The sequence below is a fragment of the Rhinoderma darwinii genome, chromosome 2 (assembly GCF_050947455.1).
Source record: "Rhinoderma darwinii isolate aRhiDar2 chromosome 2, aRhiDar2.hap1, whole genome shotgun sequence".
Classification (NCBI taxonomy): domain Eukaryota; kingdom Metazoa; phylum Chordata; class Amphibia; order Anura; family Rhinodermatidae; genus Rhinoderma; species Rhinoderma darwinii.
In genome coordinates this window covers 115,778,568-115,795,721 of record NC_134688.1, presented here as the reverse complement: position 1 = coordinate 115,795,721, position 17,154 = coordinate 115,778,568, and the positions used below count along the sequence as shown (strand labels likewise).

Genomic DNA, 17,154 nt, shown 5'->3' with positions numbered 1-17,154 from the left:
CACATTGGCAGCGCTTCTCCCTGTTTACACAGGGAGATGTGCTGCCGACAACGCTAATATTTCACTTTTAAAATGATACGATCAGCGTTTGCTCGTTCATCTGCTGATCGCTGACCTGTTTACACAGGGCAATTATCGGCAACGAGCGTTCTATGAATGCTTGTCTGCCCGATAATTGCCCAGTGTAAAAGGTCCTTAAGAATCACCTACAAGTCTTGCCTAAATATCATTTCTGAGCTCACAAGTAAACAATGAATAAAACCTGGACACTCCAGGAGTCTGGCCCCAATCTTTTGGGCTGTAGAATTTTTATTTCATGGTTTTGATGGATTTTTTTTGATTCTTTGATAAGATGTAAGCATTTATACATAACACATTCACTTGTTGAGTCAATGTTACTAGTATTGATAAATTATAACTTGGTTTATTAACAGAACACATTAAATAAGATTGTTAAAAAGATATTAAATTCTGTTTGAACATTCATTGTCTGACATCTACAGGAAGCTGGAACATTACAATGAACAAATTAAATTACAATTTATAAGTAGAAAAATATACTCTAAGAATGATTGTGCAGCAGCTGTGTTAAAGCAGATTTCCTTTGGAATGTTACAGTAAGACATGAACTAAAAAAATATACTTTTATTCAGGGAACTTGGCAACTCCCTGGAAAACCGCAGCTCCCACCTTATGTATTTTTAGTATTAGCGTGCGGCCTGAGTGAGTGTCTGCAGTATTTTCTGAATACATCTCTCAGCCCGGTAGATTATATGTTAAAAGGGAACTCCACCCATTTATTTGAATGTATAAACTATACAAATATATTGCTTATATTGTGAGCAGAGAAAAAATAAAATCAGGGTACCCATTTGCCCAGGAATAATGAGTAAGGGTATGTTCACATGTGGCGGATTTGTTGTAGACAGATCTGTTCTATACATCAAATTCTTCAGACTACTGATGAGGGAATGGAATGAAAATGGTAAGGTGAGCACATTGCAATTTCTAATATTGTACTATACAGGCATGCACAATACAGTGTATATATATATATATATATATATATATATATATATATATATATACATACATACAGCAAGAAATAGGCAGCACTCCGCAGATCAAGTGAAAAATTCAGGGGTACTTTATTACCCTCAGTGCAACGTTTCAGCTCCTTACACTGGAGCCTTTCTCAAGCGTAAATGTGTGTAAATATATATATATATTTACACAATGAAATGGCTTTCAGTCGCCATCCGATAAAAATATATATATTTACACAATTAAATTTCATTCCGTCGCAATTCGATAACCCCGAAAGTCTGATAATCCGGCACTTGCTTCCATTATGCTGTGGAATTCCACAAAGACTAGAAGCAGAAGTCTGGGAAGAAATTATCAATTAAGAAATTTCTCTGATCAAAAAGCGACGTTATAGTAGTATATTTTGTTTTCAAAATTTTAGTTGGGCTTTCTTCTGGACGGTTCTCTAACATTTCAAGTGAATTTTATATACTTTCCTGTGAACGTGAAATCATTCCGAATTTTGATAACCCGCCACCTATCAGGTCCCAATGATGCTGGGTTAAAGGAATTACACTGTATATATATATATAGCTGCAAAGTGCTGCAGGTGAAAGCTTTGACACGGTAAATAGCTTTAGTCTAACACAAAAAATAAACCGGAAAATGCAATTAAAACTTAAAATGCCATTCCCATCTTACAAAAAGTGATGGTATGTGATGGTATGTCGCTAGAACACGCCATCACTCTGTGATTGGTGGGGGTCCAACCTCTGGGAACCCACTAATCCTGAGCATCAAGGGGGTCCACCTTTAAATTTTCCCTGTAAAGCAGCACCCGGCTATCCACTGTGCAGAAAACTGCAGCACGGCTCCAACCAAGTGAGCGGGACCCCTGCTGTGCAGGAAAAACTTAGGAGGGGACACAGCACTAAATCAATGATGCAGCCCCTTCATTCTCAGGATTGGTGGGGGTCCCAGAGGTCGGACCTCTACCAATCATAAAGGGTTGGCATATCCTAGCGATATGCCATCTCTTTATAAGATGGGAATAACCCTTTAAGGAGGACTTTTCTGCTCTCCTGACATGTCTGTTTTATTAAATACCTTTATTCCCCATGAAATATCAATTATATCGTGTGAGCGCTCAGCCGCTTAGTTTCTGTTCGGCTTTTACCAGACATCAATGTATCGGAGGACGGACTCAATAGAAAGTCTATGAGCCCGTACTCCGATACATCGGATTTCCAGAAAAAGCTGAACATAAACGAAGCGGCTGAGCGCTCACACGAGTGTTTCAGCTGCTTTGTTTTAGCGATTGGTGGGGGTCTCAGTGCTCGGTCCCCACCAATCCAAACTTCTGACAGCTCACTATGAAATGTCAGAAGCTTGTTAAACGTTTAGCTGCACTTTAACGTCCATTTACACGGGCCAAATATCGGGCAAATAAGCTTTCATGTGAATGTTCGTTCCTGATCAGAGCAAACTCTTGTATCGGTTATGCTGCAAGATATATTATTGTTGTCGGCAGCACATATCCCAGGGAAATGTGTTGCTGACATGATAGAAATGTATGGGGATGAGCGATCGGAGTAATGATCGCTCATCCCCATACATTACTGATCATAGCTCGAGCGCCGATCAACGGGCTGTCTCGTACGATGACCCTTGTGCTCTGTTCGCATCGAGATTGTGATGTACGCCTCTAGCACTGGACTATCATTAGCCAAACATATGCCAAAACTCTGTCCTTACGGTATATGTTTGGTTGGTATATATCAGCACTTTTTTACTGTATTGAAAAGCCTATTCGGCTACCCTTTTTAATACAAGGGGAAGCTACAAAAATTTTTTAGCTACACATATACATTACTTTACAATGAGAGTCAATGGAAGATATATGCAGCTGCATAGGTCTTGGGCATACATTTAGTGGTGCTATTCCGAACGTAGTGCCCAAACATAATGAGAACAGAGCCTAACTTTGCCAGTCTTTGGTTTATAGGGCTGAAATGAACTGACAGATTAGATACTCAGAGTAATTGTCACTTCCCTTATGCCACATGTATTGGTGTCTTATGCAATGTGTATTACTCAATACACAGGGAAAGAAATAGGAACAGAAAGATCTTCAGAATAGAATGATTTTAAAATCTCTTTTCCACTATGGAAGTGAAATAAAAACATACTTGGCAAAATCTAATTTTATTTAATAATCCTTTGCCACTTAATTTAGGGATATTTACCAGTACAATTGATGTTTACCAGTGAATGAGAATGTACCGAACACCAAAGCTGAAAGTGTATGTTCATGGGTGTAGTTCCCTTATAACAATTTTGACAATCACATATTTTCCTGTGTCTTTTTGTAAATTTCAACATAAATAATAATGCTTGATATAACCATTGTGTAGAGGCATCATGTTTTATTGCCCTGTAGCACCCAGTGGAGCTGGAATCCTGCATTCCCACAAGTTCTATGGGAATCTTCCTTTGGTTAGGACACACACTGGAAGATCATAGCGGTTATTGAATTCAAAGTAATAAATAATCAGTGCACAACGACCTTTGTTACCTCCTATGGTTCTGGCTCAACAGATTTACGTTTTAGCTGAACACACTTGGAGATGTATACATGCGTGTCTGGTAGAATAAAAGTTAAATACATGTCATGCCAGGCAAGTCAAAGCTGGAAGCCATATTTAAATATAGGAATATGATCATCTCACTAGTAGTGCAGTCTAAGGCCAGTTAAATTATATTAACTGTTACAAGAACCTAAAACCTCACTAGATAGTCCGGCTTCCAAATCTAGTATGAAATCTGTATACTACTTGTGATCAAGACTAGCTACATGTTTCTGGATTTCACCTTGGGATATCCATGTGATCTGCAACTGGCTGGGATGAATTATCTTTGAGACCTGGTCTCCTCATCTACTCATCAAACATCTATTTTATGACCATCCTCTCACTTCTTTTCACATTACCATTACCCATTATACACACATGTAAGATGGCAGCTTCTTGAACAATTTTCATGGAGCATTTGACAGGCTACTGGTCCATATGAACAACATGATCATTATTCATCAGCTTTTATGGTAAAGGCACTTTGGGAATTGAGGTCCTTTGGAGCCACGGAGCATGTGCTGTGATTGTTAAGCTTCGGCAGCATACAGAAAGCACAGGATAAAAGTCATTTTAGGTCTATGAGACCTTCCTTCAGCAGCATTTCCAAAATAGCCAACCCTATAAATGGCTCTTCATGGCATTTCCCACCAAAGAACTTTCTTGGCCAGCACATAGAGGAAGTGGCAGTACCAATGAATTCCATCACTGTCTACAAATTCGGGAAATATGGAGAACATGTTGTAAAGGAATCTCAAAGGGGCAAATGATCTATGTGCTAAGTCATGCCATTCAATAGTTGCATAGCAGGATGTTAGAATGCCATCTACAAGTAGTGTACCATGGACAGTCAGTGGAGCAAAAACCCCTGTTTCTTCTTGTATAGACACACTCACCACTTTAGAGGGTATAAGTTGAGTGCCATTAATGTACATTTGAACAAAGTCGCCCACCTGAACATGGTGGGCATAAACAGGTAAGAAATCTACCAGTGGGTTTTTGCTTACAAAAAGTAGATGGTGCGGTGTCAACCGTAGCATATAGGGATGTCCTTCAGCTTCAATAGCAACAAAGGTGGCCAGTTTATCCAGGTCTTTGTGCAAAAATAGCAAGACCTCAGTTGTTGTCACTTTTCCTGTCTCATCTGTAGTGAGGATCCTATCACCAACCTGAATCTCAGAAAGATACTTTCTTTGACCACCAGCTAGGGTAACCATGGCAGTTCCAGGAAAACAGCCACCAGAACGGACTGCTAAGGAGTTGTCTGAAAGAGAACATAGATTTTAGAACACATTTGCAAGTTACTGTATATTTAAGAGAAAAACGACGGAACCCTTGCACAACTGAGACAAACAGAAACCATTAGCACCGGATCCGTCACCATTGAAATGAATAGTGATGGAAACGGAAACCTATGTGTCAGTCAGGGCTCCATTTCTGACGGAAAGCTCCGACGTTACGGCGGAACGGAGCCCTGGCGCAGATGTGAACGAAGCCTAAACCTAACAGAATAGTAAAGAGCAAATGCTGAAACACAACATGTCGTCTTCCCCAATAAGAAGACTCTTCGTTACATCTTGGTTAATTACGCCGTATGTTATCCTCTAGACATCCCCTTAACACATTCCTTTTCTCATTTATGTTATTATTCACATATTATTGTAATGTATCTGTAAATGTGGAGTATAGTAGGTGTATGAATGGGAGATTACCCAGTTATCTGTAATGACGTATTGCACTGTACATCACTATTCTATCAAAAAATCAATAAAAGTCTCTCTCTCCCGGACAATGTGAAAGACTTTATGAACTTCAAGCTCCTTTCCTGTTGGTATAAAGTCTCCTCCAAACTACATGCCCTCCAAACTACAACTTTTACACCGGCTGATAAGCGGCCGGTGCAGCGAGCGCCGATCAACGAGACATCGTTGATCGGTGCTCGTTTGCTCCTGTCACACGGAGGTATCGATGGGGACGAGCGGTCGTTACTCCGTTCGCTCGTCCCATCCATTATTATAACGTCGGCAGCGCATCTCCCTGTTTACACAGGAAGACGTGCTGCCGACAGCGATAATCTTTTACTTTTTTAAAACGATACGATCAGCAGATTATTGAGCGTTTGCTCGTTCATCTGCTGATCATTCCCCTGTTTACACAGGGCAATTATCAGAAATGAGCGTTATATTAGCGCTCATCTGCCCGATAATTATCCTGTGTAAAAGCCACTTTAAAGACTATGCACACCTTTGAAATTGTTGGGTTTTTTTAAAAATAAAAATGTCTATCAGTGTGTTTGGTGCAACTTTCTAAAGGCACTTTTACATCAGCCGACATTCAGCTTGTGCAGCAAGCGCCGATCAACGAGACATAGTTGATCGGCGCTCGTTTGGTCCTGTCACACGGAGCTATGGATGGGGACGAGCGGTCGTTACTCCGATCGCTCGTCCCCATACAATATTATCAGGTCGGCAGCGCGTCTCCCCGTTTACACAGGGAGATGTGCTGCCGACAACAATAATCTTTTACTTTTTTAAAACTATACGACCAGCAGATGATTGCGCGTATGCTCGTTCATCTGCTGATCGCTGCCCTTTTTACACAGGGCAATTATCAGCAACGAGCGTTATATGAACGCTCATCTGTACGATAATTGCCCAGTGTAAAACCCCCTAAAGTACTTTTACTTTTTTAAATACAGCTGCTTTGTATCCTGTATACAAAGCAGCTGTATCTTGCACTGAGACCTGATTCCATCAAGTCAGCAGCACCGACCGGATCAGTGTCAGCGGGTCCTGTGAGTCGTTGACAAGCAGGATCTACCTGTAATCGTTCACATATAAGTTATGAACTTAGATGTGATCAGTAACAGTTCGATCTTGCCTGCTGTCCCTGAACCCGTCAGTCCCGCTGACCTGACAGATACAGGTTTCAGTGCTAGTTACAGCTGCTCTGTGTACAAGATACAAAGTAGCTGTATCTCAAAAAGTAAAAATTATTTTTAATAAAAAGTATTTTGAAAGCTGCACCAATCACACTGACAGACATTTAAAAAAAAATAAAAAAAATGTTATTTCAAAGTTGTACAAAGCCTTTAATGTGCTCAGTCTCCCCTCTATGTTAGAGATGTGGATCTGAGGTGGGTAACCTATTACACATCTTTTGGGAACGTTCTCTGTTATCTAGGTTCTGGGATGAGGTGTGGCATATCACTTCAAACTTCACTGACCACACATTGCCTTGTGCTTCTCCCTTATTCCTGCTTCATCTCTTCAACAAGACGTTATTAGTCCGACATTTAATCAATGCAGTCCGAGCTAACACTATTCATCGGTTTGTGAACCTCTAAAGTAAAGGAGGTGATGCGGAAGGAGGGGGTGATGATGACTATACGCAAATTGCTTAAAAGCTATTTTAAAACGTGGTACCACTGGCTTCATCTTCAAGAAAGTGCAGAATACAAGATGCTCCTGACTTGATTCTCACTGCCTTTACTTGTTATGTGACCTGTGCTCCAACTGGTGAAATAATAGGCACTTAATCCTTTCTACTCTGCAAAACATTTTAATTTATTTCTTCTTTCCGTTTCTTCTTGTGTGCAGTCTTATTGTCTTTCTATGTTAATTTCTCTGTGTTTCTGTGATCATTTGGTACCTTCACTGTTGTTACTATAGATCTAAATTTGCACTAGGATTCTGTACTTGTTTTTATATATAAAAAGAGATATGAAAAGAAATACAATAACATTGCCTATTGAAGCCAAGCAGATATTTGTTTTCATTTTTAAGCCTTTGCTTGCAGAATGACAACTGGAATCTGTGGCCATGGGCTACAGTATTGTTCCTATTTGCACTAGTTTTTTTTATATAAAGTCCCATTTATCAATATCTGGATACTATGAAGATCTGAAGGATCAAGGTTGTGAACAGCATATATACTAGTTGTTCATTGCATCTGTACCTCACCTGCTACTTTGAAAACGAACAATCCTGACATTAGAATAACATAAACTACTAGGTGAGTAATGTTTCACCGTATTTAGTTTTTATTACTTTTACTCCTCCATTTTAACAGGTAAGTGTAAAAAGAGAAAAAATATTGAGAGGTAATTAAAGGAACACAATAGTGAGAACTAAAATAAGAGCTGAGAAGACACAATGTGGAAAGCGGGACCGAGAAGACAACAAAGGGAGTAAAGTGTGAAATGTTGGTGAAAATACAATGGGTAGAGCTGTGTGAAAACCGAATGAAGAGAAATAGTCTCATTACACTCCGTACACACAATCTACTATAAAAATGGTTTCATTGCTGTATATTTAAGTGATACAGTGTTAAATCTTCTTTAGGTAACACCTCCTGTTGTCTACTGGACTGGAACATGTAATGAACACAAATAAAAGTGCCCGCAGCTCGTCCGGCTCCCGCTACTCACTGGCCACTGTTTGACAAGGTTGTCGGGAGTTACGGAAATATCCGAGGAAGCTGAGCTACACTGCTTCTGTAACTCTCATAGAAATTAACGGGAGTTACAGAAACCGAGTTTCCTGAACTCAGGAGCAACGGAAACAGCATAGCTTGACGTACTACAATGTTTGCGTAATGCCCACTCACTTCTATGGGAGTTATGTAAAAACAGTGTAAATCAGCAAGCTCGGCTGTTTCTGTAACTCCCAACCATCTCGTCAGACAGTGGCCGGGGAGCAGCAGGAGCTGCATCTATCAGACAGTGGGAACTGCATCTATCAGACATTTATGGCATATCCTGTGAAGCTCCTGTGCCTGATAATTTGTTCTGATGATCAGTAGGGGTCGGACTCCCACTGATTAAACATTGATGGCCTATCCTAACAATAGTCCATCAATGTATTTAGTAATAGAAGACCCCTTTAAGGTTTAGCTGGAGTTGCCCTTTATATTATATTTTGCAGTGATCCTCCTGAAATGTAATCACAGACTGCAATAGTTATAGTTCCCAGGCTCTACCTGGCATTGTCTTCTGCCAAATTTTTCTATATCTGCTAAAATGATACCTGCTTTCACAGAGACATGAATGTGTGCTTTCGACTCATAGTAGACCCAGTCAAAGCCAGCTTCAACTGCAAGGCGGGCCAGCATGCCGTATTTGCTTTTGTCTCGGTCTGAAGTTGTGATGTCAAGTGCACGTCCTTCATAGTGCAGGGAATCATGGGAATGGTGTCCATCCTCATCCCATCCTTCGGTAACCCGCAACCTAACACCTGGCCACATGTTCATCACAGAGATAGCCAATGCATTCACTCTGTCCTTGCAGCGCTGAAATTAAAGAACAAATATAACTGGTCAAAATATGCACATTTGGGTAATACTTCCATACGCAAATTACAATTTTAAATTTGTAAGGCAAGTTTAATATATGGCACTCACATAAAGTGTTTTTTATATATATATATATATATATATATATACACCGTAATTTTCGGACTATAGGACACACCTGACTATAAGACGCACCCAGGTTTTAGACCATAGAAAATAGGAAAAAAATTCATATTTTACTACTTTTACAATGAAAAAACTTTGAAAAAACATAAAAAATATATAATTTGTTAGGTTTCACCACATTCTGAGAGCCATAACTTTAATTTTTTCATTGTTTGAGCGGTGTGAGGGCTTATTTTTTGTGGGACGAGCTGTAGTTTTTATTAGCCCCGTTTTTTGGTACATACGTTTTTTTATCACTTTTTATTTCATTCTTTTTAGCGTTATGGTGAACAAAAAACAACAATTCTGGGGTTTTATATTTTTTGTTTTTGCCATATTGTAATAGTTCGGACTTTTACGGACGCAGTGATACTAATTGTTTTTGGGTTTTTTTACATTGTGCTTGGGGTAAAATGGGAAAAGATTTGTTTTTTTAACTTTTCATATTTTTTACACTCCTGAAAATGTATCTAACTTTCTTTGTACACATTTTATTAGTTCCCCTAAGGGACTTGAACCAGCGATCATTAGATCGCTGGTACAATACACGGCAATACATGCATGAGTTACGAAAACACCGTAACTCGCTGAGCTACGCTGTTTCCGTAACTCCCATAGTAGTGAATGGCAGTTACAGAAGCAGCGTAGCATGCTACGCTGTTTCCGTAACTACTATTCAGTTCTATGGGAGCTACGGAAACAGTGTAGCTCAGCGAGTTACGCTGTTTCCGTAACTTGACTATGTACGCTGTTTTTGTAGCTACCGAGTTCTGGAAACAGCGTAGCTCGCGGTGCTACACTGTTTCCGTAACTCCCATTCACTTCTATGGGAGTTACGGAAACAGCATAGCTCAGCGAATACTCGGCTGTTTGCGTAACTCCCAACCACCTAACCAGGAAGTGGCCAGTAGACAGCGGAGCGGAGTAAGATAGAATGGGGTTTAGGGAGCCCCGTTCTGGAGATAGGTGCGGGTCCCAGAAGTGGGACCCGAATCTATCTAACATTTATGACATATCCTATGGATATGTCATAAATGTCCTTCAGTGGAAACGTTACACTGGACCGCAAGCAACTTGTATTGAGTGCCTCTCCACTCTTCCTCCAGACTCTGGGACCTTGATTTCCAAATGAAATGCAAAATTTACTTTAATCTGAAAACAGGACTTTGGACCATTGAGCAACAGACCAGTGCTTTTTCTCCTTAACCCGAGTAAGACGCTTCTGACGTTGTCTCTGGGTCATGAGTGGCACAAGGAATGTGACAGTTGTAGCCCATGTCCTGGATACGTCTGTGTGTGGTGGCTCTTGAAGCACTGTCTCCAGCCGAAGTCCACTCCTTGTAAATTTATCCCAGTTTCTTGAATGGCCTTTTCTTGACAATCCTTTCAAGGCTGCAGTTATCCCTGTTGCTTGTACACCTTTTTCTACCACACTTTTTCCTTCCTCTCAACGTTCCATTAATATGCTTGGATACAGCACTCTGTGAACAGCCAGCTTCTTTAGCAATGTCCTTCTGTGGCTTCCCCTCCTTGTGGAGGGTGTCAATGACTGTCTTCCGGACAACTGTCAAGTCGGCAGTCTTCCCCATGATTGTGTAGCCTACTGAACCAGACTGTTGGACCATTTAAAGGCTTAGGAAACCTTTGCAGGTGTTTTGTGTTGATTCGCTGATTAGAGTGTGAAACCATGAGTCTACAATCTTCAACTTTTATCCAATGTTCTAATTTTCTGAGACACTAAATTTTGGGTTTTCATTAACTGTTAGCCATAATCTTCAACATTTAAAGAAAAAAAAATGCTGGAAATAGATCATTCTATGTGTAATGAATCTAGATAATATGAGTTTCACGTTTTGAATTGAATTACAAAAATAAATAAACTTTTTGAAGATATTCTAATGCCTTGAGAAGGAGTAGTACATATACAGCACACAAAAAAATGGCGACAGCACACTGCAAACACTAATGCCACCTAAGCCACTAAATATGAATAAATATGCATTACTATATATATATATAAAAGCAGTAAATAGGCAGCACTCCCAAAGGCTTATGGTGAAAAAAGCGGGTGTTTATTGACCCCAAAAGTGTGACGTTTCGGCTCACAAGACCTGAGCCTTTCTCATGCCTTTCTTGGCTTGAGAAAAGCTCAGGTTGTGTGAGCTGAAATGTCGCACTTTTGGGGTCAATAAAGCACCCTCTTTTTTTCACCATAAGCCTTTGGGAGTGCTGCCTATTTACTGCTTTTTGTCTAGAGGAACAGTGGTCACAAGTTCCCCAAGGCTTGCACCCCCTTTCATTTCAGCCTATGCTGCTGGATTCCATTTGTGTGTGTGTGTGTGTGTGTGTGTGTGTGTGTATGTGTATATATATATATATATATATATATATATATATATATATATATATATACATACATACATACACTACCGTTCAAAAGTTTGGGGTCACCCAGACAATTTTGTGTTTTCCATGAAAACTCACACTTATTTATCAAATGAGTTGCAAAATGACTAGAAAATATAGTCAAGACATTGACAAGGTTAGAAATAATGATTTTTATTTGAAATAATAATTTTCTCCTTCAAACTTTGCTTTCGTCAGAGAATGCTCCATTTGCAGCAATTACAGCATTGCTGTCCTTTGGCATTCTAGCTGTTAATTTGCTGAGGTAATCGGGAGAAATTTCACCCCATTCTTCCAGAAGGCCCTCCCACAAGATGGATTGGCTTGATGGGCACTTCTTGCGTACCATACGGTCAAGCTGCTCCCACAACAGCTCTATGGGGTTGAGATCTGGTGACTGCGCTGGCCACTCCATTACAGATAGAATACCAGCTGCCTGCTTCTTCCCTAAATAGTTCTTGCATAATTTGGAGGTGTGCTTTGGGTCATTGTCCTGTTGTAGGATGAAATTGGCTCCAATCAAGCGCTGGCCACAGGGTATGGCATGGCGTTGCAAAATGGAGTGATAGCCTTCCTTATTCAAAATCCCTTTTACCTTGTACAAATCTCCCACTTTACCAGCACCAAAGCAACCCCAGACCATCACATTACCTCCACCATGCTTGACAGATGGTGTCAGGTACTCTTCCAGCATCTTTTCAGTTGTTCTGCGTCTCACAAATGCTCTTCTGTGTGATCCAAACACCTCAAACTTCGATTCGTCTGTCCATAACACTTTTTTCCAATCTTCCTCTGTCCAATGTCTGTGTGCATTTGCCCATATTAATCTTTCCCTTTTATTAGCCAGTCTCAGATATGGCTTTTTCTTTGCCACACTGCCCTGAAGGCCAGCATCCCGGAGTCGCCTCTTCACTGTAGACGTTGATACTGGCGTTTTGCGGGTACTATTTAATGAAGCTGCCAGTTGAGGACCTGTGAGGCGTATTATATATATTTGGAATGTACTATATTTCTGTGTAATGTTCACATTAGGTATAAATTCTAAGTTGACTTTTGATCACTTTGTATAACAGAAAGAGACATTCATTTTATAAACGGCTGAAACCTGCCTATATAAAAAAATAATAATAATAATAATGTAGCCATGAATGTCTGCATGATTCCAAGCTCCCCGACCCATCACTCCCAGTACTCGTAACATACGGCTCAATGACTTCACTTTAATAGCTGGTCATTAATTAACTTGTTTCCATGCAAATTTCTGATTTGGAATGTTGAAAATCTAAAAACTTTCAGATTTTGCTTCCTGCAACACTCCCACTAATGAAATTCTTCATGAAACACCCTACACGATATATATATACAATGTTCCTCATTTTAGAATATCTACATAAAATTCACTGCAAAACCTCTGTCTCCAGGTCATAGCTGTGAAAATATATTTAATTTGCCCTAATAAAAAAACAAAACTCTAACTTTTGCAAAGCTCTAAATAAATATATTGCATAAATGGGAATGTATAGTCAAGAATAAAAGATCTATGGCAAAGTCAAAACCTATGCGTGGGGCCTTGGTTTGCAGCACTCCTGCATCCCAAAAGCGCTATCCTCCTCTGGTTAAGCCCCTGAATAACCGCACACTCATCAACAGTATACAGGGGTCATTTGCAATACCTGTATTCTGTCAATGGAGAGAGGGGGAGGGGTTGATGTGACGGCTATCAGCACTTCACTCTCACCCCCCTCTATGTAGGTTATACAGGAGCCGTAAATGGTGCCTATATTCTGCTAGCAGTGCTGAGAGCGCGGGCACAGGAAATCTGATTTCCCTAGTATGAGAATCAATTCCGCGTGTAAGGAGTGTTTCACATGAAAATTATATATATATTATATAGGAGGAGTTTAGGAGAGGGGATAACGGCAATGGACTTTTAATAGCAGCAGCGAGCGAGGGGTGAGTAGAGTTCAATAGGTGAAATGATGGTGACAGGTTCCCTTTAACCCCTTAATGACCAGCCTATTTTAGACCTTAATGACCAAGCTATTTTTTACATTTTTGAATCGTCGCATTCCAAGAGCTATAACGTTTTTATTTTTGCCTCGACATAGCTGTATAAGGTCTTGTTTTTTGCGGGACAAGTTGTATTTTTTAATAGCACCATTTTGGGGGACATATTATTTATTAACTTTTATTAACTTTTTTTGGGGGGGGAATAGAAAAAAATCAGAAATGTCACCACTCTTTTTTGCGTCCTAAATCTACGCCGTTTACTGTGTAGTATAAATAACACAATAAGTTTATTCAGCGGGTTGTTACGATTGCAACAATACCAAATTTGTATAGTTTTTGTATGCTTTACTACTTTTACACAGTAAAAACGCTTTTTTTTCAAAATTATTTGTTTTTGTGCCTCCATATTTGAAGAGCCGTAACGTTTTTATTTTTTCACCGATGCGGTTGTATGAGGGCTTTTTTTTTTGTGGGAAGACTTGTCGTTTTTATTGGTACCATTTTGGAGTAGATGCGACTTTTTGATCACTTTTTAATCAAATTTTTTTAAAGTCGGGATTCACAGAAAACGGCAATTTTTCCGTAGTTTTTTATTTAATTTTTACGACGTTCACCGTGCGGGTTAAGTAATGTAATAGATTTATAGTCGGGGTCGTTACGGACGCGGCGATACCAAATATGTGTAACTTTTTAACTGTATTTTGGTTTTTTAATAGTAAAGCAGTTTGTAAGGGGGAAAAGTGGGTTTTTCATTTTTTTTTTCACATTTTTTTTTAATTAACTTTATTAAACTTTTTTTTTTACTTTTTTACTAGTCCCACTAGGGGACTTCACTATGCGATCCTCCGATCGCTATTATAATACACTGCAATACTTTTGTATTGCAGTGTATTATGCCTGTCCATTTAAAACGGACAGGCATTTGCTAGGTCATGCCTGCGGCATGATCTAGCAGGCATTCATTACTGGCAGACCTGGGGGCCTTTATTAGGCCCCCGGCTGCCATCGGAGACACAGACACTCGGCGATCGTATCGCCGGGTGTCGGTGGGATGAGAGGGAGCTCCCTCCCTCTCTCCAAAACCACTCAGATGCGGTGCTCGCTATTGAGCACCGCATCTGAGGGGTTAAACGGGTGAGATCGATACTGATATCGATCTCACCCGGCTCTGTGCTCTGTTTACTTATTCCGATGCCGCGACGTAAAAAGTCTATGGCATCGGAATAAGGCCCGTTAGTGACCGACGTAAAAAGACTATGGGCCGGTCACTAACGGGTTAAACTGACTAGTTCATAAACTTCCCAAAATTGTATTCAATCAGTCCATTTTTGCAATTTATTTTTTTCCTGGTCACAAGATATGTGCCAGGCGCCTACCACCAATCACTAGGTATTACTAACTGTTCATAGTTGTACAGATAATTTGGCCCATATGACTGATGCCAAACATTCATATCTTTAATATGAACTAATTCCAGATTGTTTGCAAACTAAAACAATTACTCATGGATCCGTCACAAAATGTATCAGACATGCTAAAAAAAAAATCTATATCTATGGCCAACATCACTCTCAGGGACAGTCACCACCAAGTGAGTGGGAGAAATGGATTCACTCTTGTTTTCTTTCCTGGCCACTGTCACAAAGCATCCTACACATTCACCAAAGCAATAGAACTTGTCCTAAGAATATGTATCCATATGTTATACATCCACTTTTTTATTCAGATATTTTCTGGACAATTTAGACAGTCATGATCATGAAGTTATGAACTTAGATGTGATCGGTAACAGCTCGATCCTGTATGTCAGAGACCCGCAGGACCCGCAGATACTAAGCCCGTCAGTCCCACTGACCTGACGGTTACAAGTTTCAGCCCTAGATACAGCTGCTCTGTATACAGGATACAAAGCACCTATATCTCAAAAAGTTAAAATAATCTTTAATAAAAAGTAATTAGAAAGTTGCACAAAACACACTGATAGCCATTTTTATATATAAAAAAAAACAACGTTTTCAAAGGTGTACATAGCCTTTAAAGCAGGAGCAATGGCAACAGTAAAAATTGCAGAGAACACAATCCTCTAATATAGTACCTCGTGCACCTCCAAATAAAAAAAATACACTTAAACATAACTCATCAACCCTTCGGTAAGTGAAAAATTTACATTACACGTTAGCTCTATGTCTATACAGCTCTGATAACTGTACTGTAACGAACGTTGCAACTGTATGTCTATCACATGCCAGGAATGATTTTTATTCACTGAAGGGAAACAATGAACTGAATGACGGCAAACAGAGATCTTGAATACAGTGAGATATTGATAGCGTAAACTGTAAAATGTTATAACTTTTTATCCAATATAAAAAAAAAAATTCCAAACCGGAATACTCCTTTAAACAGACTGTATTTGACAATACCTTGGTGATTGGCATTGGAAAACTGGAAACTCTTGGCCCACGAGGCAAGCAGAAAACTTTTCTCAGAGTGCTATTAAAAAAAGTGATCCACTAATATGAAAATACTTCTAGAGGTAGCTAAAGCGTTTGTGCATTGTAGTTTATTATTTCCAGAGAAGCACAAAGTCCCAGTGCTTTATACTTCACGTAATTATGTGACCAGACCGTTACATTTCATATAAAGCCTTATTTATAGATATTCTGAGACAACACAGTGATATAGACATTAAAGGGGTACTCTCAGGAAGACAACCCCTCTCCAAACGCCCTATTAGAGCATAGGGTTGTCATAGAGGGGGTGCCCTGTTTGGACCCTCCCTATGAGGCAGAACAGTGAGCAACTCTGTAAGAGTGGCACCATTTCTGGTGGACCTAGCCAGTCCATGCATATGAATGGCTGGCATGTGATTCTACATTTTCCCTGCAGCGGATGCTCCAGCGGGAATGTCTGACCAGTCCAACAGGTTTTGTTCTTATAAAACAACTCTTTAAATATAACTTTTGCATTTTGTGTTACATTGTATATTGACTTGTAATTTTAGTAAGCATAAAAGCACCTTGGTTTACTAGTCTTGAACTCATTTATGTTACATGGGTATTCCATCGTGTCCTTGCTATGTACACACAAAAATTCAAAGTCTGCACAGGCCTCATGCATATTCATTAGGGACTCACATGTTCATTTTTGCGGCCTGGTTACCATAAACATTTCACATAAGTAGAAAGTACAGCTCAAAGGTCGATGTTGAAAATGTGACGTGTATTACCTGCCATCCATAACTTTATTTCAGAAGAGCAAGAAACATGTCATAAAATATGTTCAGGGTGTAGCAAATATCACAGACTAGCCCAAAGGAGAATTGAAGGTGTATGGCCTTTTTTTATTGGCGATTTCGATATTTAAAGATGTTCTATATTTTCAGGGAAAATGTGAGGAAAATTCTCCAGTGCTCGAACTGTCTAATAAATACTATATAAAATTTGATCTGCGTATGTTACATTTTATTGCAATAACTCTATAGAGTAATTTACTAAGACTCAACCACATTTTTAAACATCTGTAACGAATCTTCCAAAAATGGATATTCCTTAAAAGAGGTTGCCTCATATGTATGCCCTATTGGGATACATGTATGTCATAGGGGACCACCATCTATGAGCTG

The 17,154-nt window shown here is 39.6% G+C and overlaps 1 protein-coding gene across 1 annotated transcript in view; it reads right to left on the bottom strand.

The window, feature by feature from the left end:
- Positions 1-289: 289 nt before the first annotated feature.
- The window catches only part of DHH (desert hedgehog signaling molecule), a 62,472-nt gene continuing 45,607 nt past the window's right edge, over positions 290-17,154 (bottom strand). Inside the window, exons 2-3 of the mRNA XM_075852186.1 lie at positions 8,684-8,945; positions 290-4,920 (exon numbers count right to left, since the gene is read on the bottom strand). Coding sequence (XP_075708301.1) covers positions 4,292-4,920; positions 8,684-8,945 — 891 coding nt within the window. The 3' untranslated portion in view covers positions 290-4,291. The remainder of the gene's footprint in view (positions 4,921-8,683; positions 8,946-17,154) is intronic.